Here is a 20,444-nt window from a genome sequence, read left to right as displayed (position 1 = left end):
TGCATGTATTTTAGAAAATCTGCTAGTCACCAAAAACTTAAGTCATTTTTTAAATAAAGGGGATAGACAGATATAGAAACAGGAGAAATGAGTGCTTGGGGTCGTTTGCAGTACTTTGTAGCCTGATTTATTTAATAATGTTCCTGAGAAATAGTTTATGTGAATTATATGACTTCCTAAAAGAGCACCTAAAATAAAATGCTTGAAAACCACTCAAGATCATGAATTGCAGAAGCAAAAACTATAGTCTTTGATGCTGAGGGATGTTTGGATAATGAATTTGATTTTAAAATTCAGCATGAAGCTAACAGAACTCAAAATCCATAAGCTTATTTTATTTCTCTTTCTAGAGAAGTAAGTAACGTCTGCTTGAACCATTTTTTCATTTATCTGAATAATTACTAAAACACCTAGTATATTCTAGCGTCTGAGTTAGAAGGTTGGGATACATCAGTGGTGTGATAAGTTAACAATTCATATAAGATGATTTTAAAAGTATTTCAAGATGATGCCAATTTTAACTTTTCTCTTACAAGAAAAGCATTGCAAATAAATGAAATGCCTAAATTATCCCCAACCTTCAATTTGACCAACCTGCCATCAGTAAATACACTGACAATTTGTTTCTCCTTTTTATGATGGTTGTATTGTCCCACCAGTATGGCATGACTATAAGAACCTCTGAATAACGGGAGGAATCGTAAGGGAACTAGTATGAGCCTGAGCAACAATGACAAACCAGGTCCCAGGAATCGCTTCTTCAGGTGTAAATCACTCCCTTCTTCAAGTGTAATTGGGTCACCTTACCTGCTCTATTGTTGCTTTTTAATTAAGACAGATTTAATTTAAAGCAGGAGTGACAAGGAGAAAGAGCGAGGCATACACACATAAATCTTCGGTCTGATTGTTTGCTTCCCAGATGGCTGCAACAGTTGGGTTTGGGCCAGACTGAAACCAGGACCTTCAAACTCCATCTAGATCACCATGTCACACATTGGAATGATCTGCTGCTGCTTTCCCAGGTACACTAGCAGGGAGCTGAACAAGAAATGGAGCTGAGGGATCCAAGGCAGTGCTCATATGGGACACAGGCCTTACAGGAGGCATTAACCCTACTTTGTCACCACACCAGTTCCTGTTACTACTTTTGATTCACTTTGTAGTTTCATATCAATTTTAAGGATTATGGTGATCATTTCAGCTAGAGCTGATTTGATTTATATAAAAATTACTTTTGTGCTCTGAAACCAAAGAGTGACTGAAAATTGCCACTCCCAGGTCCCATAAAATGATAGAAATCTGTTAGCAACACTTGGAAGTTGGAATGGTGCTCTATGCCAAAACAGCCCTGATGACTGATCTTTTGAGAGAGAGAGAGAGAGAGAGAGAGAGAGAGATTTCATGCACATGCACATGTTTGACTATGACCTGCAAAGACGTAATAATCTAGAATTAATGTTTTCAGGTTATCTTTGCAATTGACAACTTCAACAAAGCATTTAATTTAAAGGGCAGAAGACAGAATTCTCTTTGGTCAGCTGGTTCACTGCCCAAATGCTTGTAGCAGCCAAGGCTATGCCAGGCTGAAGCCAGGATCCAAGAGCTCCATTCATGTCTCCCATGTGGAAGGGATCCAGCTGTTAGAGCTGTCACCTGCTGCCCCATAGGGTGCACATTAACAGGAAGCTGGGTTAGAAGCAGAGTCAAGACTCAGTTCCAGGCTTTCCTATATGGGATGGGGACACCCCGAGTGCTGTGGTACAATCAACAACTTTAAAAGCATCAAGAGCAAGAAACATGGAGTACAGAAATCAGAAAAGTAAGCTTTCTTACTACTGAAATGCACTATACACGTTGAAACATGACAGCTATAACTTGATTGTGGGGAGTTGGCTCAAGAGGGAAATAGCTCTGCTTGAGCTTTTGTGAGATTGAGGAGAACGTTTTCCATTCTGTCTTGCAGAGACCGTGCCCATTATTTATAAGACACACTGTCAGATGTCCTTGGAAAAATATGAGAGTGTATGAGTCATTTACTTTTTTTTAAGATTCATTTATTTTTATTGGAAAATCAGATATACAGAGAGGAGGAGAAACAGAGAGGAAGATCTTCCATCCGATGATTCACTCCCCAAGTGGCAGCAACGGCTGGAGCTGAGCCAATCTGAAGCCAGGAGCCAGGAACCTCTTCCAGGTCTCCCACACGGGTGCAGGGTCCCAAATGTTTGGGCCGTCCTCAACTGCTTTCCCAGGCCACAAGCAGGGAGCTGGATGGGAAGTGGAGCTGCCGGGATCAGAACCGGCGCCCATATGGGATCCCGGGGCTTTCAAGGCAAGGACTTTAGCCGCTAGGCCACGCCGCCGGGCCCAGTCCTTTGTTTCTTACAAGTAACTTTGGCTGTAGAAATATATTCTGCCACTCATTTTTTAACTTCTCTAAGAACACAGAGCTACTAGGTAGTTAAGAGTAAATGACTCGGGCCCGGCACGATAGCGTAGTGGTTAAGATCCTCACCTTGCACGCCTGGGATCCCATATGGGCACCAGTTCTAATCCTGGCAACCCCAAGTCCCATCCAGCTCCCTGCTTGTGGCCTGGGAAAGCAGTTGAGGCCGGCCCAAGGCATTGGGACCCTGCACCCGCGTGGGAGACCCAGAGGAGGTTCCAGGTTCCCGGCTTCGGATTGGCGCGCACCGGCCCATTGCGGCTCACTTGGGGAGTGAATCATCGGGCGGAAGATCTTCCTCTCTGTCTCTCCTCCTCTGTGTATATCCGGCTTTCCAATAAAATGAATAAATCTTTAAAAAAAAAAAGAAACAAAGGACATTCTTTAGATGTTAAATGTGAGGTGTTCATATGTGCCATATCCCACATACATTCTGAGATTCACCTTTTCCCAGTTCTATACCTGTGAAATGTATGATTTCTTGTAATTACTGTCTTCCACATTTTCACATGTAGGCAGGCAGCCTACAATCAGTGGCATCTCAGACTACATGGCATGCAGATTTTATCCAAATAATTGCAGGAAACTGCTTGCCAAGAGGAGAACAGAACCTTCTCTTTAATCGAAATAATCAAACTAGAAAACTCCTTTTGAAAAACAATCTTTTAGAACTACTTATGTAGGGCCCGGCACAGTGACCTAGTGGCTAAAGTCCTTGCCTTGAACACATTGGGATCCCGGATGGGCGCCAATTGTAATCCTGGCGGCCCTAGTTCCCATCCAGCTCCCTGCTTGTAACCTGGGAAAGCAGTTGAGGATGGCCCAAACATTTGGGACCCTGCACCCGTGTGGGAGACCCGGAAAAAGCTCCTGGCTCCTGGCTTTGAATTGGCTCAGCTCCGGCCATTGCAGCCACTTGGGGAGTGAATCAACGGACTGAAGATCTTCCTCTCTGTCTCTCTTCCTCTCTGTATATCTGACTTTACAACAAAAATAAATAAATCTTTAAAAATATTTATTTATTTTAACTTGAAAGAGAGGAAGAGGAGAGAGAGTGTGTGTGTGTTTTGTGTGTGCGTAAATGAGTCTGCCCACTGGGTCACTCCTTCACCTGGCTCCAACAGCCAGAACTGGGCCAGTCTAAAGCTAGAGGCGTCTTCTGAGTCTCCCGCATGGGGCAGTGGCCTGAGGACTTGGATCATCCTCCGCTGCTGTTACAGGCACTTTGGCAAAGAGCTGGATTGGAAGTGGTGAAGGTAGGACTTGCACCAGTGCCCCTTTATGGTATGGCAGCATCACAGGCTATGCCATAGCACCAACCCCTAGACTTATTTTGACAGTAACAGTTGAGGTCAAGAAAAATCATTGGTTATGGAATCACACTTCCCTAATGAATTGTATACATATGAACAATTTAGTGTTCTGCAGTCCCTACTAGGATTTTAGGTGACGCAAAAATTAGGGTGCAAAGAAATCCTATTTAATGTAATTTGTCACACACACACACACATACACACATTTAGGGACCAGCACTGTGGCATAGCAAGTAAGTATGCTGCCTGTGATGCTAGCGTCTCATATAGATGTCATTTCAAGTCCCAGGTGCTCCACTTCCAATTCAGCTCCCTGCTGATGTCCCTGCACCCACATGGGACAGCTGCAAGAAGCTCCTAGCCCCCAGCTTCTGATTGGCCTAACTCCAGCCATTGTGGCAATTTGGAAAGTGAAACAACAACAGGTGGAAGATCTCTGTCTTGCACTCTTCCTCTCTCTCTCCTCTTCTACCTCCTCCCACTGATGAACTCTGCTTTTCAACTGTGATATTCTTTAAGATTTGATCACTGAATTTTTTTCATTCTAGTATTTGTAACTCAGATGTATATGGTTTTGAAAGGAGGGCTAAAGTCTCCTTTGTGCCATTTGTGTATGTGCAAGAAAGCCAGCTTGCCTCACCCACTTATGCCTCCTACCTATAGTGTGTATGGGACAGTAGTTTAACGAGTTAAAACTACTATGCATTGTCTGAGCAGTCTTATAACGGTTTTAAAATTTAGGGAAAATAAAAGGTAATTCAAGTCTCACTTTCTTGTGTGAGAAAAACGGAAACAGAAATATCATGTTATCTAAAGAAGGCGAAAGTGTTAGTACTGGGTGTCCTGTAGCAGCTTCAGATTAGAAAGAACTTTCTACCATTTATGACTAAGTATGAACAGATGGACTGAAGCATGCTTTATTGGCTGATCAGGTTAACTGAGGATAGTAGCATTCATTCAGTTTCTGAAATGTTCATTGAATGATTATTTTATGCTGGAATGGGGTTTAGCCCTTACTATTTCTCTCTGGGCTTTATGACCTAGGACAAGTTGCCTAATCAACTTGAGGTCATGTATCTGCTTACAAAAATTGGAGATATGGGTTACTTGCCACCCCTTCTACCTTTGATGTGATGATAATATGCAATAAAACACTTGAAAAATTATGACATTTTCATACACTCAGTATGTTTGTAGGTGTACACATGTCTTCTCTGTTTACAGTTTATTAAATGTAAATCTGAAAAATGTGTCTTTGAAAGTTTTCTTCCTCCTCTTGACACTTTCTCCAACTTGGAAGAGTCTAACAGGGTTTTAACACTTAATCCTTTAGTTGAAACATCATTGTACTGGCCACTAAATCAAATATTAGATTGGGAGGGGATGGAAGGGTGGTTCTGGGAGTATCTGTTTAATATGCTGTCAGCGTTCTGGGAGTGTTCTTTTCAGTTTGGAATTAGGAATTGCTGATGTCATGATCAGTCATATTGTCATGACAACGCCAGAATCTGCACATTTGCCTTCTCTTCACTTGGGGAGTATCAGTTCGCCACAGGTGTGTCATCAGTTTGCTCCACGTGTTAAGTGTATTAGATAACCCACAACTAGTCATTCTTGAAGATACAGGGTGGGGATTTTTATAAGTTCCTTACATATTTTATTTCTGTATTCTTAACTTTGTATCCTAATGTTGGGAAGTTTGCCTTCGTACACATTCAGCTGAATAGAAATTCATTTGTAATATCTCACTCTTTGAATTTTTTGACTCAAGGGAGGATGAAACACATTCCAGCATTCTCTTTTATAGAAATTGTTCTAGCAGTCTCGTGTTTGGTGAAATAGACTGAATTTAATGGTAATTTTAGCCACTGAAGTAAAGGAAACTTTGTAATTGTTTTGGCTTTTGCTTTTTCCTAATGTGTTCTGAATGCTTTCAAACCTGATTGTGCTGTGGATCCCGGGTTTTGGAGAAACACTGATGATCTGCCTCCAGATCCAGATACTTCCGGATGTTTTATAGTAACTCTTTATGGTCATCAGCTTCCATGTGGGTTTGTTCGTCGTGGGTTCAGTTTGCTGTGTGCCGTCAAAGTTGTCACTCGTGCAGTAGACTTTCACTTACAGAAGAGATGGGTTATTCCAAGTTCAAATTAGCTTTGTTTGCCATGAGCTAAAGATACTCGTTCTTGTTCACAAATTGTTGATTTCCCAAGCATTTTCTGTTTCTTCCCAGGTCCTGTAGGAAGAAGTGGATGTGATAAGCAGTTTTTCCAGCACACCTGTCAATCTCTTTCCCCCATCACACTCTATCCTTTTAGCTTGCTCACATAGATTGTGTTATTTCTATCTCTTTTGTTAAACTGTAATTTCAAAGATTAATATTATCTTCCTCTCCTTATTTATAAATTTTACAACTCATTGAAAATTGATAGAATGAACTTGAAATATCTCGAAAAGAAGCACTTTTAATTTTAAAGGCTTACTGTAAGCATGGCGAATAATAGTTTGAACAGCAGTCTAGAGACTGTGAAAAATGGAGTATCTTTTTATCTTGGTTTCTCCACTAATTACCTTGTCTTTGTTACGAAATTTGGTCTGGTAGGACAAGCCCATTAGAGTAAAAGCAAAGAGAATGTGAAAATCTGGGATTTTGAATTCATGTTGTATTTTGCAGGATTTGTTTTTACAACCATAACAATCTACATAGCTGTTTTTATAGAAAGACTTCAAAAACATTAGAGAACTCTTAATGATAAGCTGAAATTTTGAGTGAGTTTTGATTTTTTAAACTTATGCAGGAACAGGGAAATAGTTTAATGAACAGATTTTATCCAGAAATTTCTGTGAGGAAATTTTGAATGTTTCCCCAAAGAGAAAAAAAAAGTCCCAACTGTTGATATATGAATCCCTTATTGAAACTAGTGTCTCATGTGGTCGCCTACTAGCTTTTAATAAACTCAGTTATAACTTGGTTTTAGGGAATGTATTTCACCTAAATACCCTCACAAATTCTAGAAGTTAGTTCTTTCTGCTTATCTTCCAGCTGTATCTTCACCTATCCTAGTAATGAAACTGGCTGTGAGAGAAGAATTACACATTAACAGCCATCGGCAAAGCAGAATTTTAGAAGCCAGATTAGGGTCAGATTAAACTCCTATATCTGAACTCTTTGATATATATTCTGATGGTGTAAATTCTGCCTTCATATTCAAGTAATAAAATCCAATGCTCAGATGCTTCTTACAGCTTCCCAATAAAGTTGTTGGAAACTGAAAAATACTGCCTGTCAGAGTGTATGGACTGTCACTAACCCAATGAGCCTCCTATTCAGCAGCATAGCATGCTGGGGTGTCCTGGGAAATTCTCCTGAGTGGGTTGCAAGAGAGGGTTGCAGGGCATGTCAGTAGCCTGCAGAAAGATCAAAATTACTAATCCAAGGTACAAATTCTAGTGAATGCTTATAGCCTTTGCACAATTGTTAAGTCAAAAACTTATTACATCAAAACATTATTAATTAAAGACCATGTGTAATTCCATTATTGTTTTATAAATGAACAGACAGAGGCTCCCAGAAGGGTTAATTGACTTGCCTAAGTGTCACACAGATAGTAAAAGTCGAAGCCAAGATGCAGCACAAGGTGCCCTCATGCCCAAGCTCTGCCTAATTATACCATGTAGATGTTCCCCTGTGAGGGTTGAGCATCACCCATTACTGCTAGTAACAATGGCTATCATCAGTACTAATACTGGAAATGGATGATGTTGAAAGAAAAAAAAAAAGAAACCTTACTTCAAACGTCAGCTCTATGATGCATTGACTATGACCTTGGCACAGTTACTAAAATCTAGCCTCTGTTTGCTTCAGTAAAGTAGAATGTAATCATTCTTGTCGTGTGTGTGTGTGTGTGTGTGTGGTGTGCTTAGAAAGTGCTCGAGCTATAATAGCTACTCAATAAATAAGAGTTATTTCATAGTCTTTGCAGAGAACCCACACTGGGGCAAAATTTCATTCTTCTGTTTTGATCACCAGGCTAGATTTAAGAATCATCAGAAAACAGCTGCTTAGACTCGTCCAGGTATGGCTATGTTTGTATTGTTCTATATACCTTCTCAGATGATAGACACAGTTTTATTTTATTATAGTGGTTTCATTTTTATATACATGTGATTTTATATGTTTCTAGGGAGTCTTTGAGTATGAAAGAATTGCAGGTTGTTTTTTTTTTTCTTTAAAAAGAAACATAGTAAATAATAGAAAATATTGCTGCTATTTTAGAAATAGAGTACCCACTCTGTTTTCTTCCAGGAAAGATGAGAGAAATTTAAAGGTTCTTTTGACCTCATTCTCCCTCCCTCCCTCTCTCCCTGTTCTCCTCCTTTTTCTTTTTTTGCCAGGAGCTAGAGATTTTGTGAGCTTTTAAGCATACAAATTCTGAAGTGTAGATAGTGTCTTTTTATTTTTGTTTTTGTTTTAATGTGAGCTACTTTAGTACTGGTGGCTGTATTTTATGTATTAAAGCTTATAACGTGAAGTAATACAGAATAATTTCTTCTCTTTAATTCCCTCTTGTCTTCCTTTCAACTCAAATGCAGGAGTGCTTGCTCAGGCAGTGATAACAGAACAGAAACCTGCCCTGCATGCCTGCCAGTCTTCCTCTAGTGTTCTTAGTCACTGGGCACCTTTTCTGCCCCAATTCTTTTTTCCCTCTTTCAAAACGAGCTTCATCACCGTATTTTCTTCGTTGTAATTTTAGTCACAGACCTCTCTGTTATAAGGGTCTCAATAATAAGTGTATGGAGAGGGGGTTCCCTGGGATCTTAATCCTCTGTCTTCTGCCTCTTTCAAAGAGTACATCAATTAGTGTTGATTTCAACAGTAATTACCCCAAATCTCCATCCTGGGCTTATGCCTCTAATTCTGTATTTCTGTCATCTGCACATCGCTACTTTGTGAATGTCCCTCAAACAAAACATTTATCCAGCTGAGCTCCACACACCCATGTTATATCCTGTATTGATCTCCGTCTCCTGTGCACTCCCATAGAACATTATTGTCTGGACTACTTGCCTGGCAGTTATCACTTAATGCTTGCATTATTCGCATACAGCAACTTGGTGCTGTATGGGTTACAAGTACTGCTCAGAATTGGAGCAATATTTATAATTTTTTTTTTTTGCATTGCAGCATGACAGAGTTTGAAGGAGCACAGGAATTGTTTAAACCCTAAAATTTCTGCTTACTTACTAGCTCTAAGGGTAGGCTAGTCTCATATTTTCCTTTTACCTGTATACTGAACCAAATAACTTTCTGTTTTCTTTAAGATTTATATACTTATTTGAGAGGCAGAGTTGGAAAGAGAGAGAGAGAGAGAGAGAGAGAGAGAGAGAGAGCGCGAGAGAGAGCGCGGAGTGCAATGGCTAGGTGAAGCCAGGAGCCTAAAAATCCGTCTGGGTCTCCTATGTTTATGGCACGAAGGACCTAAAATGCATCTGGGTCTCCTATGTGGATAGCAGGGGCCCAAGCGCTTGGGCATCTTCTGCTATCTTTCCAGGCCCATTAGCAGACCCCTGGATCAGAAGTGCAGCAGCCAGGGCTCAGGCCAGGATTGTTAACAGCCTGTAGGAGACACCAGTGCTAGAGGGAGTGACTTAACCCAGCATGTCACAGCACTGGCCCCAATAACTTCCAATTTTATAAGAGTGTTGTGAAAGTGAAAATGTGAAAGATTTAAAACTGAAACTCTTGCTTTGAAATTCCATGGGACAGATGTCTTGTAAATTCATATTTTCACATTCCGGTTACACTAGCTCTGTTCAGTCATTGAAGGCATCGCTCCTTCCACATCTCATGTAGTGTGTGGACTTCTGCTGGTGGCTTCGCCCTTACCATCCTACCCATTTTACCCCTCCTGCTTGACAAGAGTGTGATCCTGCACACAGTCTCCTCATTCATTCAGAAATGGCCTTGGTCCAACACACAGCTTCTTCAAAGGAAACTGAACAGCAACAAATGGAAGAAAGCTAGGCTGTACCTAAGCTCTTGGATAGACCCTTGTCAGACTTTCTTTTTAGCCTTTGAAAGCTTAGAGTGTGGTGGACATAGTCTTGGAAAGCATATTCATTCAGCCGTTCAGCAAACAGTTGTTGAAAAAGTGACCTCCCTTTACCTGACTCTGCACCTTTTCCTTGTCCACAGTTCCCACTCTCCTCTGGCTCCTGTTCGCTGATGGCCACTGTCAGACTTCCTAGGCATCAGCTAGTTACACAACACACCCACCTAAATCTGCAAACCAACATCATAAAACCTGGGGAAAGCATAATAATCGCTGCCCTTTATGGAGGTTGGCAATTCTGTTGGGGTGCTGGACTAGCAGACAATCTAAGAAAGGCAGTCAGGGAAACAGAAAGCTTACCTAACTTGCCCAGAGCTATGTGGCTTAGTAAGTGTGAAGCTGAAATGCAGAGCCAGATCTGCCTGGCTCTGTTTCCGCTTTGGTCCTTGCATTAGAAAGTGCAGATCCATGACAGCTGCCTAAATGAGGTGTGGGGACTTGCAGGTAGACACATGGAAGGGCTGTCCGTCTTGAAGCGCCAAGACTGCAGGATTACCCCTCCGCTTGGCGGCTCTTGGCGTCTGCTCTGCTCTCTGCCTGCTGCCAATCAGCTCCCTGTTTACTCATAGTTTCTGCTGCCTCATACCCATGGCTTGCATATGGTTTGAGCTTATTGTGGCTTTAATTCTACCCCTGGCACTCTTGTAGCTTCTGCCCCTTGGCTAACTGGTTCAGTTCTTGGAGTTTCCTGAATCAAATTCCTGCGAGTGAAAATTGGGTTGGCTTGCTTTTTTTTTTTTTCTCAATCTCAATCAGGCCATAGGTTACTGACCTGTTGGCAGATTGCCTGCCGCTGGGTCAGATTCCCACAGCTTTACCTATCAGTAGAGGTGGGAGGGGAGGACACTGGAGGACACCCCAGGAGGCAGAGTCGGTTTCCCTTCTAAGAGGATGAGTCTCCAGCACAGGATCCAACACCGTTATTCTTACCGTGATACCCTGCAGTTGCTCCAGGCTGCTGCTTCACTTTCTCTCCTTAAAACAGCGTTTCAAAGGTCAACAAACTTCCAGGTGAACCTCACCAGGGGCTATTCCTGTAATCTGACAATTAAGCACTTGTGAGCATCTATAATTGATAATATATGTCAAGCCTCTGTGTGTGTATTAACTCTTGCTTTTCTTAAGTTGGCTTTATTAGGCTTGAATTTTGATCTCACTGTGTTTTATGTTTTTTGAGGATAGATGTTCTATCTTCTCTTTATAATGGTTTTCTGGGTTGCTGTTAACATTCTGGTTTTAACATTTTGCATCCTGGTGGATATGGTATTTTAAAACCTATGCCTATGTGCCCTCCTTTTATGCCCATCATCATTGTAGAACATTTTGGCAGAAGGCTTCTGCAAAGGGTTCATGCAAGTGTATATTAACAACAACAACAACACCTGTGTGTGGATTTTTATTTTTTTTTGCACCAAAATAAATTTAACTATAAATTCCAGGAACAGTTGGAAACACTCGCATCACTGCATGTTGACTTTTACATATTCTTTTTAAAAGGGGCATTTTAATTTCTCTTAGTTTTTCATGTATTTGAGTATTTGGTATCAGAGTTCTTTTTAGAATTTGGTTTAAATTTCATTACTGCTTCTAAACTCTTATCCTTGTAGACACATTTCAGGGTATCCAACCCAATGTTAGCATTCTGGAATGACCTTAGAGTATGCTACAAAAAAAAATTAATCTATGCTGTTCTGCTGTGGTTATTCAGTGGTTTCCTATGAGACCAGTCATGACACAGAGGTTGAACATGGATTTTTTTTTTCTTTCCATAGAAGGTATTGGAGTCTTTAGCATTATGTCCTTGGGAAAAGGCAACTGTGATTTGGTCAGTTCTAAGTGAAACTTTCTGTTTTGAAATATATCTCTGTACACAAAGAGTTGGAGTGAGGGAGAAGAGCAGCCAAAACCATTGTGAATGCCTGCAGTAGTAGAGAATAGCTTTTAAGCATACACGAGACACTCAGCTAAATGCTACTTGTACTGTTTGTAATCACTTTAAGTTATTTTACTGTGAATTTTATCTCACGCGTTTTAACTTGCGTATTCCGTACCTAGTATTGTGTCCAGGATAGATTCCTTTGCTACTTTAATGAAAAAAAAAATAGAAATGATATGTGCGTCCTATGTCTACGGTTTAATAGATGAGATGCGCTGATTCTCACCATTTTTTGCTGGGGAATGTTTGGGGGCACTTGCCGGCATGCAAGCAGCTCACTGAAGATGCTGGGATGGGCGGTTCCGGTTTTTTTGTTTGCAATGGGAAAAGTCATCGGATGGCCATAGCTTTGCTACTCAACTGGGAGATACTTAGCCTTCCTGGTGACAACCAGAAGTCAAGTCCCTTCGCATCTTAGGCAAGCCAATATTAAGCTGAGGCTTTGGCAGGAAGGCATTACAATCTAGAGGCCAAGGAAGAGCTCTGTCTTGCACATAAGCAGGGTGGTAACTTCTCTCTGCAGTCAGTACTCACCAGAGCACAGGCCGACCTGAAAGGCGGCTGCGAGCCTGGCCCAGCGACCCGTCCTTGGGCTCATCGCCTCACTGCCGTCCAGACTTTCTTCACTGGACAGGTTCGGGACTAACGAGTCCCCCCAAAAGCTGGTGGAGAAAGGGGGCCGCTTGAGGAGAAGCCCTCGGTCACTTCAACCAGCAGACAAAGGAAATCACCTCCTCCCTTTGTCCCTTTCGTACCGACTGCCTGTCTCTTGAAGCGCACACATGGGTGTCGCATTTGACAATTAGCCAGGAACATGGGCTGCGCTCTTCCAGCTTTCAGCCTGGGGTGGGGAGGGGGGAAATCCCTGCTGGGGGACAACCTTGACCGCGTCCCGCCGTCCACTCGCCCATTGTCACCTCGAAAGAAAGCTTGGGAACTCTGGTGTAGGAAACACGAAACTCTCCCGCGGTCCTGGGAGAGGGGCTTAGCGGTGGAGACCCGTTTGCTGTGTTGGGGAACTGGGGGCGCGGAGATCCGCAGAGGTTTGACGCGAGGCTAGCTCGTTCCTCGAAGCCGGGGTGACACTGTCAGCAGCCGTTCCCGTGACAGGGTAGTTTGGAAAATGCAGAAAGCCGGAGAAGACCTGGGGGCCAGTTTGCATCCTGCCCAGGTGCCAGCGCGATCTCCTTAGAAGGGACTTCGAGCCGGGGTGCAAAGCGACCTCTCAGGCACCGAACCGAGGGAGTGGGGATGGAAATAGGAGAAGGGGAGGTGGGCGACGGGTGGGGGAGCTTGGGTACTCCCAGGAATGTGCGGCATGTGGGGAACCAGACCCAACCATTGCACCAGAGCGGGGGCGCCCGCGGCTCCCGGGGCTGCAAGGTCCCGGCCCGGGCCCCCATCCCCGGAGCCGGGCGGGGAGAGCGCGGGGGCCGCGCCCAGCGGGCGGGCGGGCGGGTGGGCCTGGGCGCGGCGCGAGGCGGTGCGCGGCCGCCTCCCCGCCCCCGGCCGGCGCGCTCTCGGGGCGGTGGTTGAGGCCGCGGTAGGTGGGGACGCGGAGGCGCTGCTCCTCCGCTGCCGGCAGGAGAAGAGTCGGCGGCGGCGCCAGCTCCGCACGCGAACTCCCGTCCATGGCACGCAGGGCGGCGGCCGCCCGTGCTCCTCGAGTCTCGCCCGCCACCGGCGCGCCGCACTTTTAGGGCGAGTGCGGAGGTCCAGGGCGGAGGAGAAGTCAGCCAGCAGCTGCAGCCCCCGCCGGCCGCCGCCGCGCGGCGAGAGGGAGTTCCCGGAGCGGCCACGGCCCCGGGCCCGGCCGGCCCCCGCCCTGCGCCCTCCCCCTCGCGGCCAGGCTGCCCCGCTGCCCGCCCGCCAGCCCGCCCGCCACGATGATCTTCCCCAGCAGCAGTGGCAATCCCGGGGGCAGCGGCAGCAGCAGCTGCAGGACGCCCTATCGCAAGCAGGTGAGGCGGCGCCGGGATGCCGCGCGGAGGCCGGCGAGCCGCGTGCTACAAAGGGCAGCCGTGCTCGGCCGGCGCCGCGGCTCCGCCGAAGCACCGGGCTGGGCGGTGGTGACCTTGTTCCCAAGGAGGCGGCTGGCGCGAACGGCTCGGGCTGGGGACCTTAGCGAAGAGAGGCGGGGTTGGCGCGGGGCGGGTGTGTGTGTGTGGGTCGGGGGTAAATGCCCTGGCCCCTACGGGTCTGGCCGGCCGGCAGGACGGGACGGGGAAGGAAGAGAGCAGGGGCAGGGGTAGAGAGGCGAGGAGAGCTGCAGCGCCCCGGGCCGGGGGTTTCGCCCAGCTCTGCAACAAGTTTTTGGGTTTCCCCGGTGAAACCTTTGTGTGTGCAAGAGTACGGCGATGAGTCGCCAGGGCGCTTGGCAGCCCGTACTTGGAGCCTCCAAGAACCTGTCTGATTCGTAGCAAACCCGGAAGGTGTGTGTGGTGTGTGTGTGTGTGTGTGTGTGTGTGTGTGTGTGAATGTGTGTGTGCGCGCGCGCCCCCTCCTTATTTTAAAAAGAGAGATCGAAACAGGAACTTCTGTCACTTTCTCAGGGTTTTCAGTTTTCAGAAGCACAGGGAAATCCTGCGACAGCCTCGCTGCAGAGATAACTTGGATACGCCTGAGTCATAACATGTCTTTTCCTATTCTCATACCGTTTCATGCATTTTTTAACAGATTGAACTCCAAAGGCACTTGAGTGGTTAGATCCCAGTCCCCTGCCGGGAACAGGAATGGAGCTGAGAGCTGATACTTGCGGCCTTTTGTTTTGTTTTGTTTTCATCAGTGTTTTTAAAAGCAGGTTACTTGAAGCCATGTTGGAACCAGCCTCACGAAACCCTTCGGCGGGAGCAATAACAAAACCTAGCTTTCAATTATGTAAAAAATGTGCGGGTCTGTTTAGAAAAGGTGAAACTGATTTTAGAGGTCAGCGGCGAGATGCTTGTTGAGAAAACAAAACCATGGTTGCAGATATTTTATTCCTCCGTAAAAAAATCTCTTTTCTCCATCTTTAGCCACTGAAACAAATCAATTAAGTTATTATCCCAATCATGATGCCAGCGAACTGAATCTCTTTCTGCTGGGCTCTGGCTCCGGCGAGAGGGCCTGGTGGCTTTCCTGTGGGCATTCCATGGGCAGTTCCTATGGTATTGTCCCTCAGCTACAGTTCTTGAAGTCATTTGGGGGCAGACACGTCCTAGGCTAAGTGTCTATCAGCACTAAATCACGCTTTCTGTCTTCTGGGCCTTTCGTTCTTTGAGGCGTGAACTTTACCTTACACAGGTAGTAAATAGCCTTGCTCCATGTGCCTTGAGTGGGGAAATGAATGGCACTTTCACCTGGGTTAGAAAGATGCCCCTTCCTTTAATTACATTGCAAGGAAACCTACTGTTGGGACTCAGCTGAAGTGAGTGGCAACATTATCAGGATGCAGGAGCAGGCATCTTTAACCCTGTTCCCTGGAGCTCCCTTGAAAATGCGTGCCCTTGGACCTTAGCATGCTTGCATCAACTTCCTAGATGAAGCCAATATACCAGAAATAGTCTCTCTGTTCCTCCCTCTTCCACTCAGCCCACTCCATCTGAAAGGATGCTAATTATGTTAGGACCTTGCGTATTCCTTTATTTGTTGTAACAGTGTGGCAGGGTGTTAGCTCTGAGATGGGGAAAACCTGTGAGGGCGAGGCCCTTGGCTGCAAGGGGCTGGAGGTTTTGTGCTTGGAGGGGGACAGCCTGCTGGTCTGGAGCAGGCTGATAAGATGCTGTTCTTCTCTCAGGGCTCTCCTTAGATTCAAACCCTGAAAGGGCCGACTGAATCAGAAAAACAAACAGACTTCCTTTTTTCTATAGGCAAAGAAAGACATGAATGTGTAGGCATTATACAGACACAAGACCCGGGTACCACTGGTATTTGAGTCAACGGTTTCTTTTGTTCGTATTTAGCCATTCAGTGGAAAAGCACACTTCCAGCGCGGGGGACCTGGTTACCACAAGTGACTTTGTGATCTCATCCTGGCTTAGCCTAAACGGGAAGTCCAATTAATGCTTTTTGTATGCGATTTCTTGATGTGAAGCTTGCCCCTCCCCCCCAAGTTCTGGTTAGTTTGTTCATTTTGCTGAAAGAATTGGCAAATGTTAGGTGTAGAATGCAGCTTGATTTTAACACAGAAATAGTGTGAGAGCTGATTTCTGATTATTTGCCTGGAGTAGGGGTTGAAAAATGCAATGGATTAGAATCACTCTTGCATTGTCCATGTGTTATGGTGGTAGCTAGCAGTAAAGTAACTTATTGCTTGCTGCTTGCTCTTCTGAATGTTTTTGCCTGCTTGCTTGCTTTTCCTTGCTTTTCTTCCTCTCTCCCTCCCTCTCTACCTCCCTGCTTTCTTTCCTTCCTTATTCATTTATTTGTATTGGAAAGGCAGATTTGCAGAGAAAAGAAAAGACAGGGAAAGAGATCTTCAGTCTGCTGGTTCACTCCCCCAAATGGCCACTGTGGCCAGAGCGGAGCCAGTCTGAAGCTTCTTCTGGGGTTCCCAGGAGTGTGCTGGGTCCCAAAGCTTTGGGCCAGCCTCCGCTCCTTTCCCAGCCATAAGCAGTGAAGTGGATTGGAAGTGGGGCAGCCAGGACAGAAACCAGCCTCTGTGTGGGATACTGGATCGTGCAGGCAGAAAATTAGCCAGCTGAGCCATTGCACTAACCCTTCTGACTGTTTCCTGTGGATGGAGTGATTGGGTCATGTTGCCAGTCCTCTGAAGCAGGGAATGTTAATATCTCCATTTCACAGTGAAGAACAAGAAGGCGTAGATGAAATTATTTGCCCAAAGACTGTGGAACTACAGGCGCAGAGCCAAGATTTGAATCCTGGCAATCAGACGCTTAAGCAAGTGCCTACTTAACTTGTGTAACCTCAGTAGAAACCATGGGACTGACTTGCACCATGGCCCATGGCCCTGTCGGACTCAGCATTCCACCTTAGGTTAATCTCACCTTGTGAAGGGAGTGCTGGATGTTGGGAACTGGGAGGTGAAGAATGACAGGGATGCTGGGTTCATGGTATTTGGAAACAGCAGTAAAGTCAGAATACTTTCCTGAGTGTGTGTGTATAATTCTTAAAGCTTTCTAAGTTTTCCACTGGTGAGAGTATCAAAGCAGAGGTGGGCGGTGCTTAGCACTGTCCTGCCCCCACGTGGTGTAGCCAGCTGACAGGGAGCACCACTCTGGAGTCATCCAGGATAAACAGGATTTTCCTGCATTGCAGACCTGTGTGCACATTCACAATACACCTGCTCTAAGTGGGGCACATTTAGAGTGATAACCCAGTAGGCAGTAGTAAGATAAAGATGGTTCATACATCTCAGTGGGCAAATATGTGCATCCTACACTGTTTACTGTGACGTTGAGACAAATGATACTTATTCAGCAGACCCAGACTGATTATACAAAACAGCAACCCCCAAACCCAAATGAACATCATTTTATCAGAAGTTTCTTATTATGATGCTGCTTTAACATGCAGTGGCTGGGGCTGTCCCTGGGCTAAGTCAAAGCCTGGGATGGAGAGCTCAATCCAAGTGCCCCAGGTGGATGTTAGAGACCCAGTTATTTTATTTATTTTTTTTTTTAATAATTTTATTCCCCCCCCCCCCCGCCCCGCAACTACTTGAGTCATCTCACCTGCTGCCTTAGGTCTGCGTTAGCATACAGCTTCATTCAGGATCCTGAACCAGCTATTAAGCCTGGGGTTCTGCTACTGGCATCCTAACTGCAGCATTGTGACTGCTCGGCCAAAGACCCACCCCTTTAGTGTGCTTTGAAAGGAGAAAGTTCTTTATGCTTGAAAACCTTTAAATATAGAAAGTGGATATTTCTGTGTTTCCTTCATGTTATTTTCTTAATCTTTTCTTAGCTATTCTCTTTATGTCTTCATACTTCCATTTTGGAACTGCTTTCTAAAGTTATGCCACATACTTTAGTCTTGGCAACTTGTGGGATATTTTGTTTAGTACTCAGTTATTGTAACAGTTTGCAGTGGAGTTTTGGATGTAAAGGAATAAATGGAAGAATTTTCCGGTGGGTGTATATGTTAAAGTGTGTGTATATATATTTTTTTTTCTTGCCCTTCTAATAGTTTAGTATTAAGTGTTGCTAAGGTTTTATAAGTGAAGTACTTATCTACTCACTTTAAGTCCATTTACATAGTTTGCTGCTTTCTGGAAGATTAACTGGGTGTAGCTGCACGTGAGGAATTCAACAGTGATTCAGTGTTTGACCTTGTTTGGGGGATGACATCAAAGCTGTTGATTAATCCTCTTCAAGCAGTTTCTGTTCACAGCAATTTATGTTTAGTGGACTGAGTTTTGTTAAAGTTTGAAAACTCAAGTGGCGCCTAGAAGATCTTTAAATGAATACTGTCGGAACCAGGCCCAATTTATTCTTGTGTCTTGTTTTGTTTGTAAAAAGTGAGCGTACTCCAAGCACAGAGATGGGAGGCTTAGGGAAAGCTGCAGAGAGCTAAGTTGGTGACTCTTAGCAAGGCCTTTCCCTTTTTTCATGTTATCCCTATTTATGTATGGTCTAATATTTGTGAGTCAAGATGACTATTTTACATATCGGTCCATAGCAGTTGAGAAACTAGGATTCTTCTTCAGTGATTGCCTATGATTTCTGCTAGGTATGCCCTTTGGCACGGCACTGAGTTTTTCGTAGTTCAGGCTTTTGAGCACATTTCTACTTTGTGTTTTTTCCTTCTTTTAGAGACTGCTGTCAGCTGGGCTCGCCATGCACTGCTAACACTGTGATTTCTGTGTTGTGTCTTGGTGGTGGTGGGAGAGTCTGTCTGATCCAGGCTTCTGAGAATATATTTCTAAAGTTCTCAGCCAAAACAGAAATATTTTCAAGGTGTGTGTAATATCCTCTTCTCAGCTTCAGTTCTGTCTAATCCTCACAGCACCCATGTGCTGTGGAGAAGGGTTTGGAATTTGGAGGCAATGAAATTGAGTGGCCTTGCTGGTGAAAGCCAGGTCTCTGGGGTCAAGGGCTGTGTGTGCTACTAGGAAAAAGAGAAGGAAGCTCAGTCAAGAACAGCTGGAATCTCCCTCCACTTCCCTTTACTTGGCCTCCCGAAGACATGTGGTGCACAGAACAGGCTAGATTTCAGCTTGGGGAATTGTGCAGCTGTAATTTACTAGTGTTTTTGTGTGTTCTGTGAAAGCCTTCAAGTTGTTGAATAACCTGCTAGACGTTGAACTAAATTTGAGTTTTGGAGAAACGACAATTTCCTAGGAAAAGGATCTCAAATGTTTTGTTATACTTTGGATTTTTGGTCACCAAATCCAACAGCCCTATCTTAGGGGAACCCAATTAATGTATGAAAAAATTGTTTTCTGAAACTCAGGGATCAAGCAGCATACACTTAATCTACTTTCTTCACTTGAAATTTTTACCGCATAGCATAATCCTTAAGCCCCGATCCTAATGCAAATCTCACATGTTAGCTTCTTACGTCATTTGGACAAGTGCTTCCTCTACACCAAGTCTAAGAGAAAGTCCCTGGTTTATATGCTGTGCCTGTCATATTCACATGCTTTTTTACTTTGCTGCCCAGGCCTCAGCCTCTGCTGAGTAAAGATAATAGTGTTCATAGGGCGGCTGTTGTGAATTCTCCTGCAGGGTTATTAATAATGTCCCCATGGAGCATACAGTAGCAGGGGGTCCTAGGAGAAGCCTGTGTGGTCCTGGAAGATGTGATACAACCCCCTAAGAAAGGGCTCTTTACAGCATACCAGGATGGACCAAGTTTAGAAAGTGCGGCAACCTCAGAAAGGGTAAGAGTCTGGAGGTTGAAAATGAAAATTCTCAAACAGATTTTGAAAGAGAATTCTGAAGTGGATCCGATTATATTTATAGATAGTTGTTCCAGGGTTATGCTCTTTGTAGCGGTTTGCTCTCCTCTCTTTGGAGAAGAAAACTCCTTTGGTGCTGTTCCTCATTTAATGCAAATATGTGATGAGGGAAACAGTGAATACTGCTTTTCCATTTGCTTGAAAACTGACAGATTAGACTATTAGTGTGTATATGAGTTTCCTGAATTCTCTCCTTTGTCCTGTTTATATGTTTGGTTTCCAAAGATGCTCTTTCTTTACTATTCCAAAAACAACAACCACCACGCCTTTTTCTGTTTGGTCCTTGACCATCTGTAGGCATTTAGGTGTCTGTCTTTGAACTTGGAACTGCATAAGGTACTTTGCTTAACTTGTTCTGAAACATGGGGAAACAGATGAAAACTTTCCCTAAAGTTAAGTAAAATATCCAAATAGAGCAAGCTGAATTCTGGATTAAAATAACAGATGTATTGTGTCTTGCTTACTAAATCAGTAGAGCAATAATAGAACTCTGGGCCATACTATGGTCTGCTAACAAGTAGAAATCTCTTAACCCCTTTTTATTCATTTAAACATACAAACTTCTCTTGCAATATAAATGTGAGAACAGTTTGCCTTTATTTTATGTACAATGTAATTTTTAAAGACTGGAAGGAAATATGTCAAAATATTGACAAGCAGTTGTTTCTTGTAGATGTATTTATTGAATTCTTCACATTTTTTTCTGAGTTTATATTCTTCCATACCTTCTGCAACC

At 44.2% G+C, this 20,444-nt stretch overlaps 1 protein-coding gene across 5 annotated transcripts in view; it reads left to right on the top strand.

Moving 5' to 3' along the window:
* The window catches only part of RBMS1 (RNA binding motif single stranded interacting protein 1), a 227,179-nt gene that overhangs the window by 82,062 nt on the left and 124,673 nt on the right, over positions 1 to 20,444 (top strand). Inside the window, exons 1-2 of one of the 5 annotated variants that reach the window (XM_058664552.1) lie at positions 5,222 to 5,314; positions 7,790 to 7,835. The exons of 2 other annotated variants lie outside the window; for them this stretch is intronic. Coding sequence is in view for 2 of the 3 variants with exons in the window: in XM_058664550.1 (XP_058520533.1) it covers positions 13,695 to 13,769 (75 nt within the window). In the remaining variant the exon portion in view is untranslated. Of the gene's footprint in view, positions 1 to 5,221; positions 5,315 to 7,789; positions 7,836 to 13,351; positions 13,770 to 20,444 lie in introns of those variants that run through there. 2 more of the 5 variants (XM_058664550.1, XM_058664551.1) reach the window with 2 other exon arrangements.

Source organism: Ochotona princeps, chromosome 5 (genome assembly GCF_030435755.1).
Source record: "Ochotona princeps isolate mOchPri1 chromosome 5, mOchPri1.hap1, whole genome shotgun sequence".
Lineage (NCBI taxonomy): Eukaryota > Metazoa > Chordata > Mammalia > Lagomorpha > Ochotonidae > Ochotona > Ochotona princeps.
Note: the sequence above shows the minus strand (reverse complement) of the source record. Positions and strands in the feature narration are given on the sequence as shown.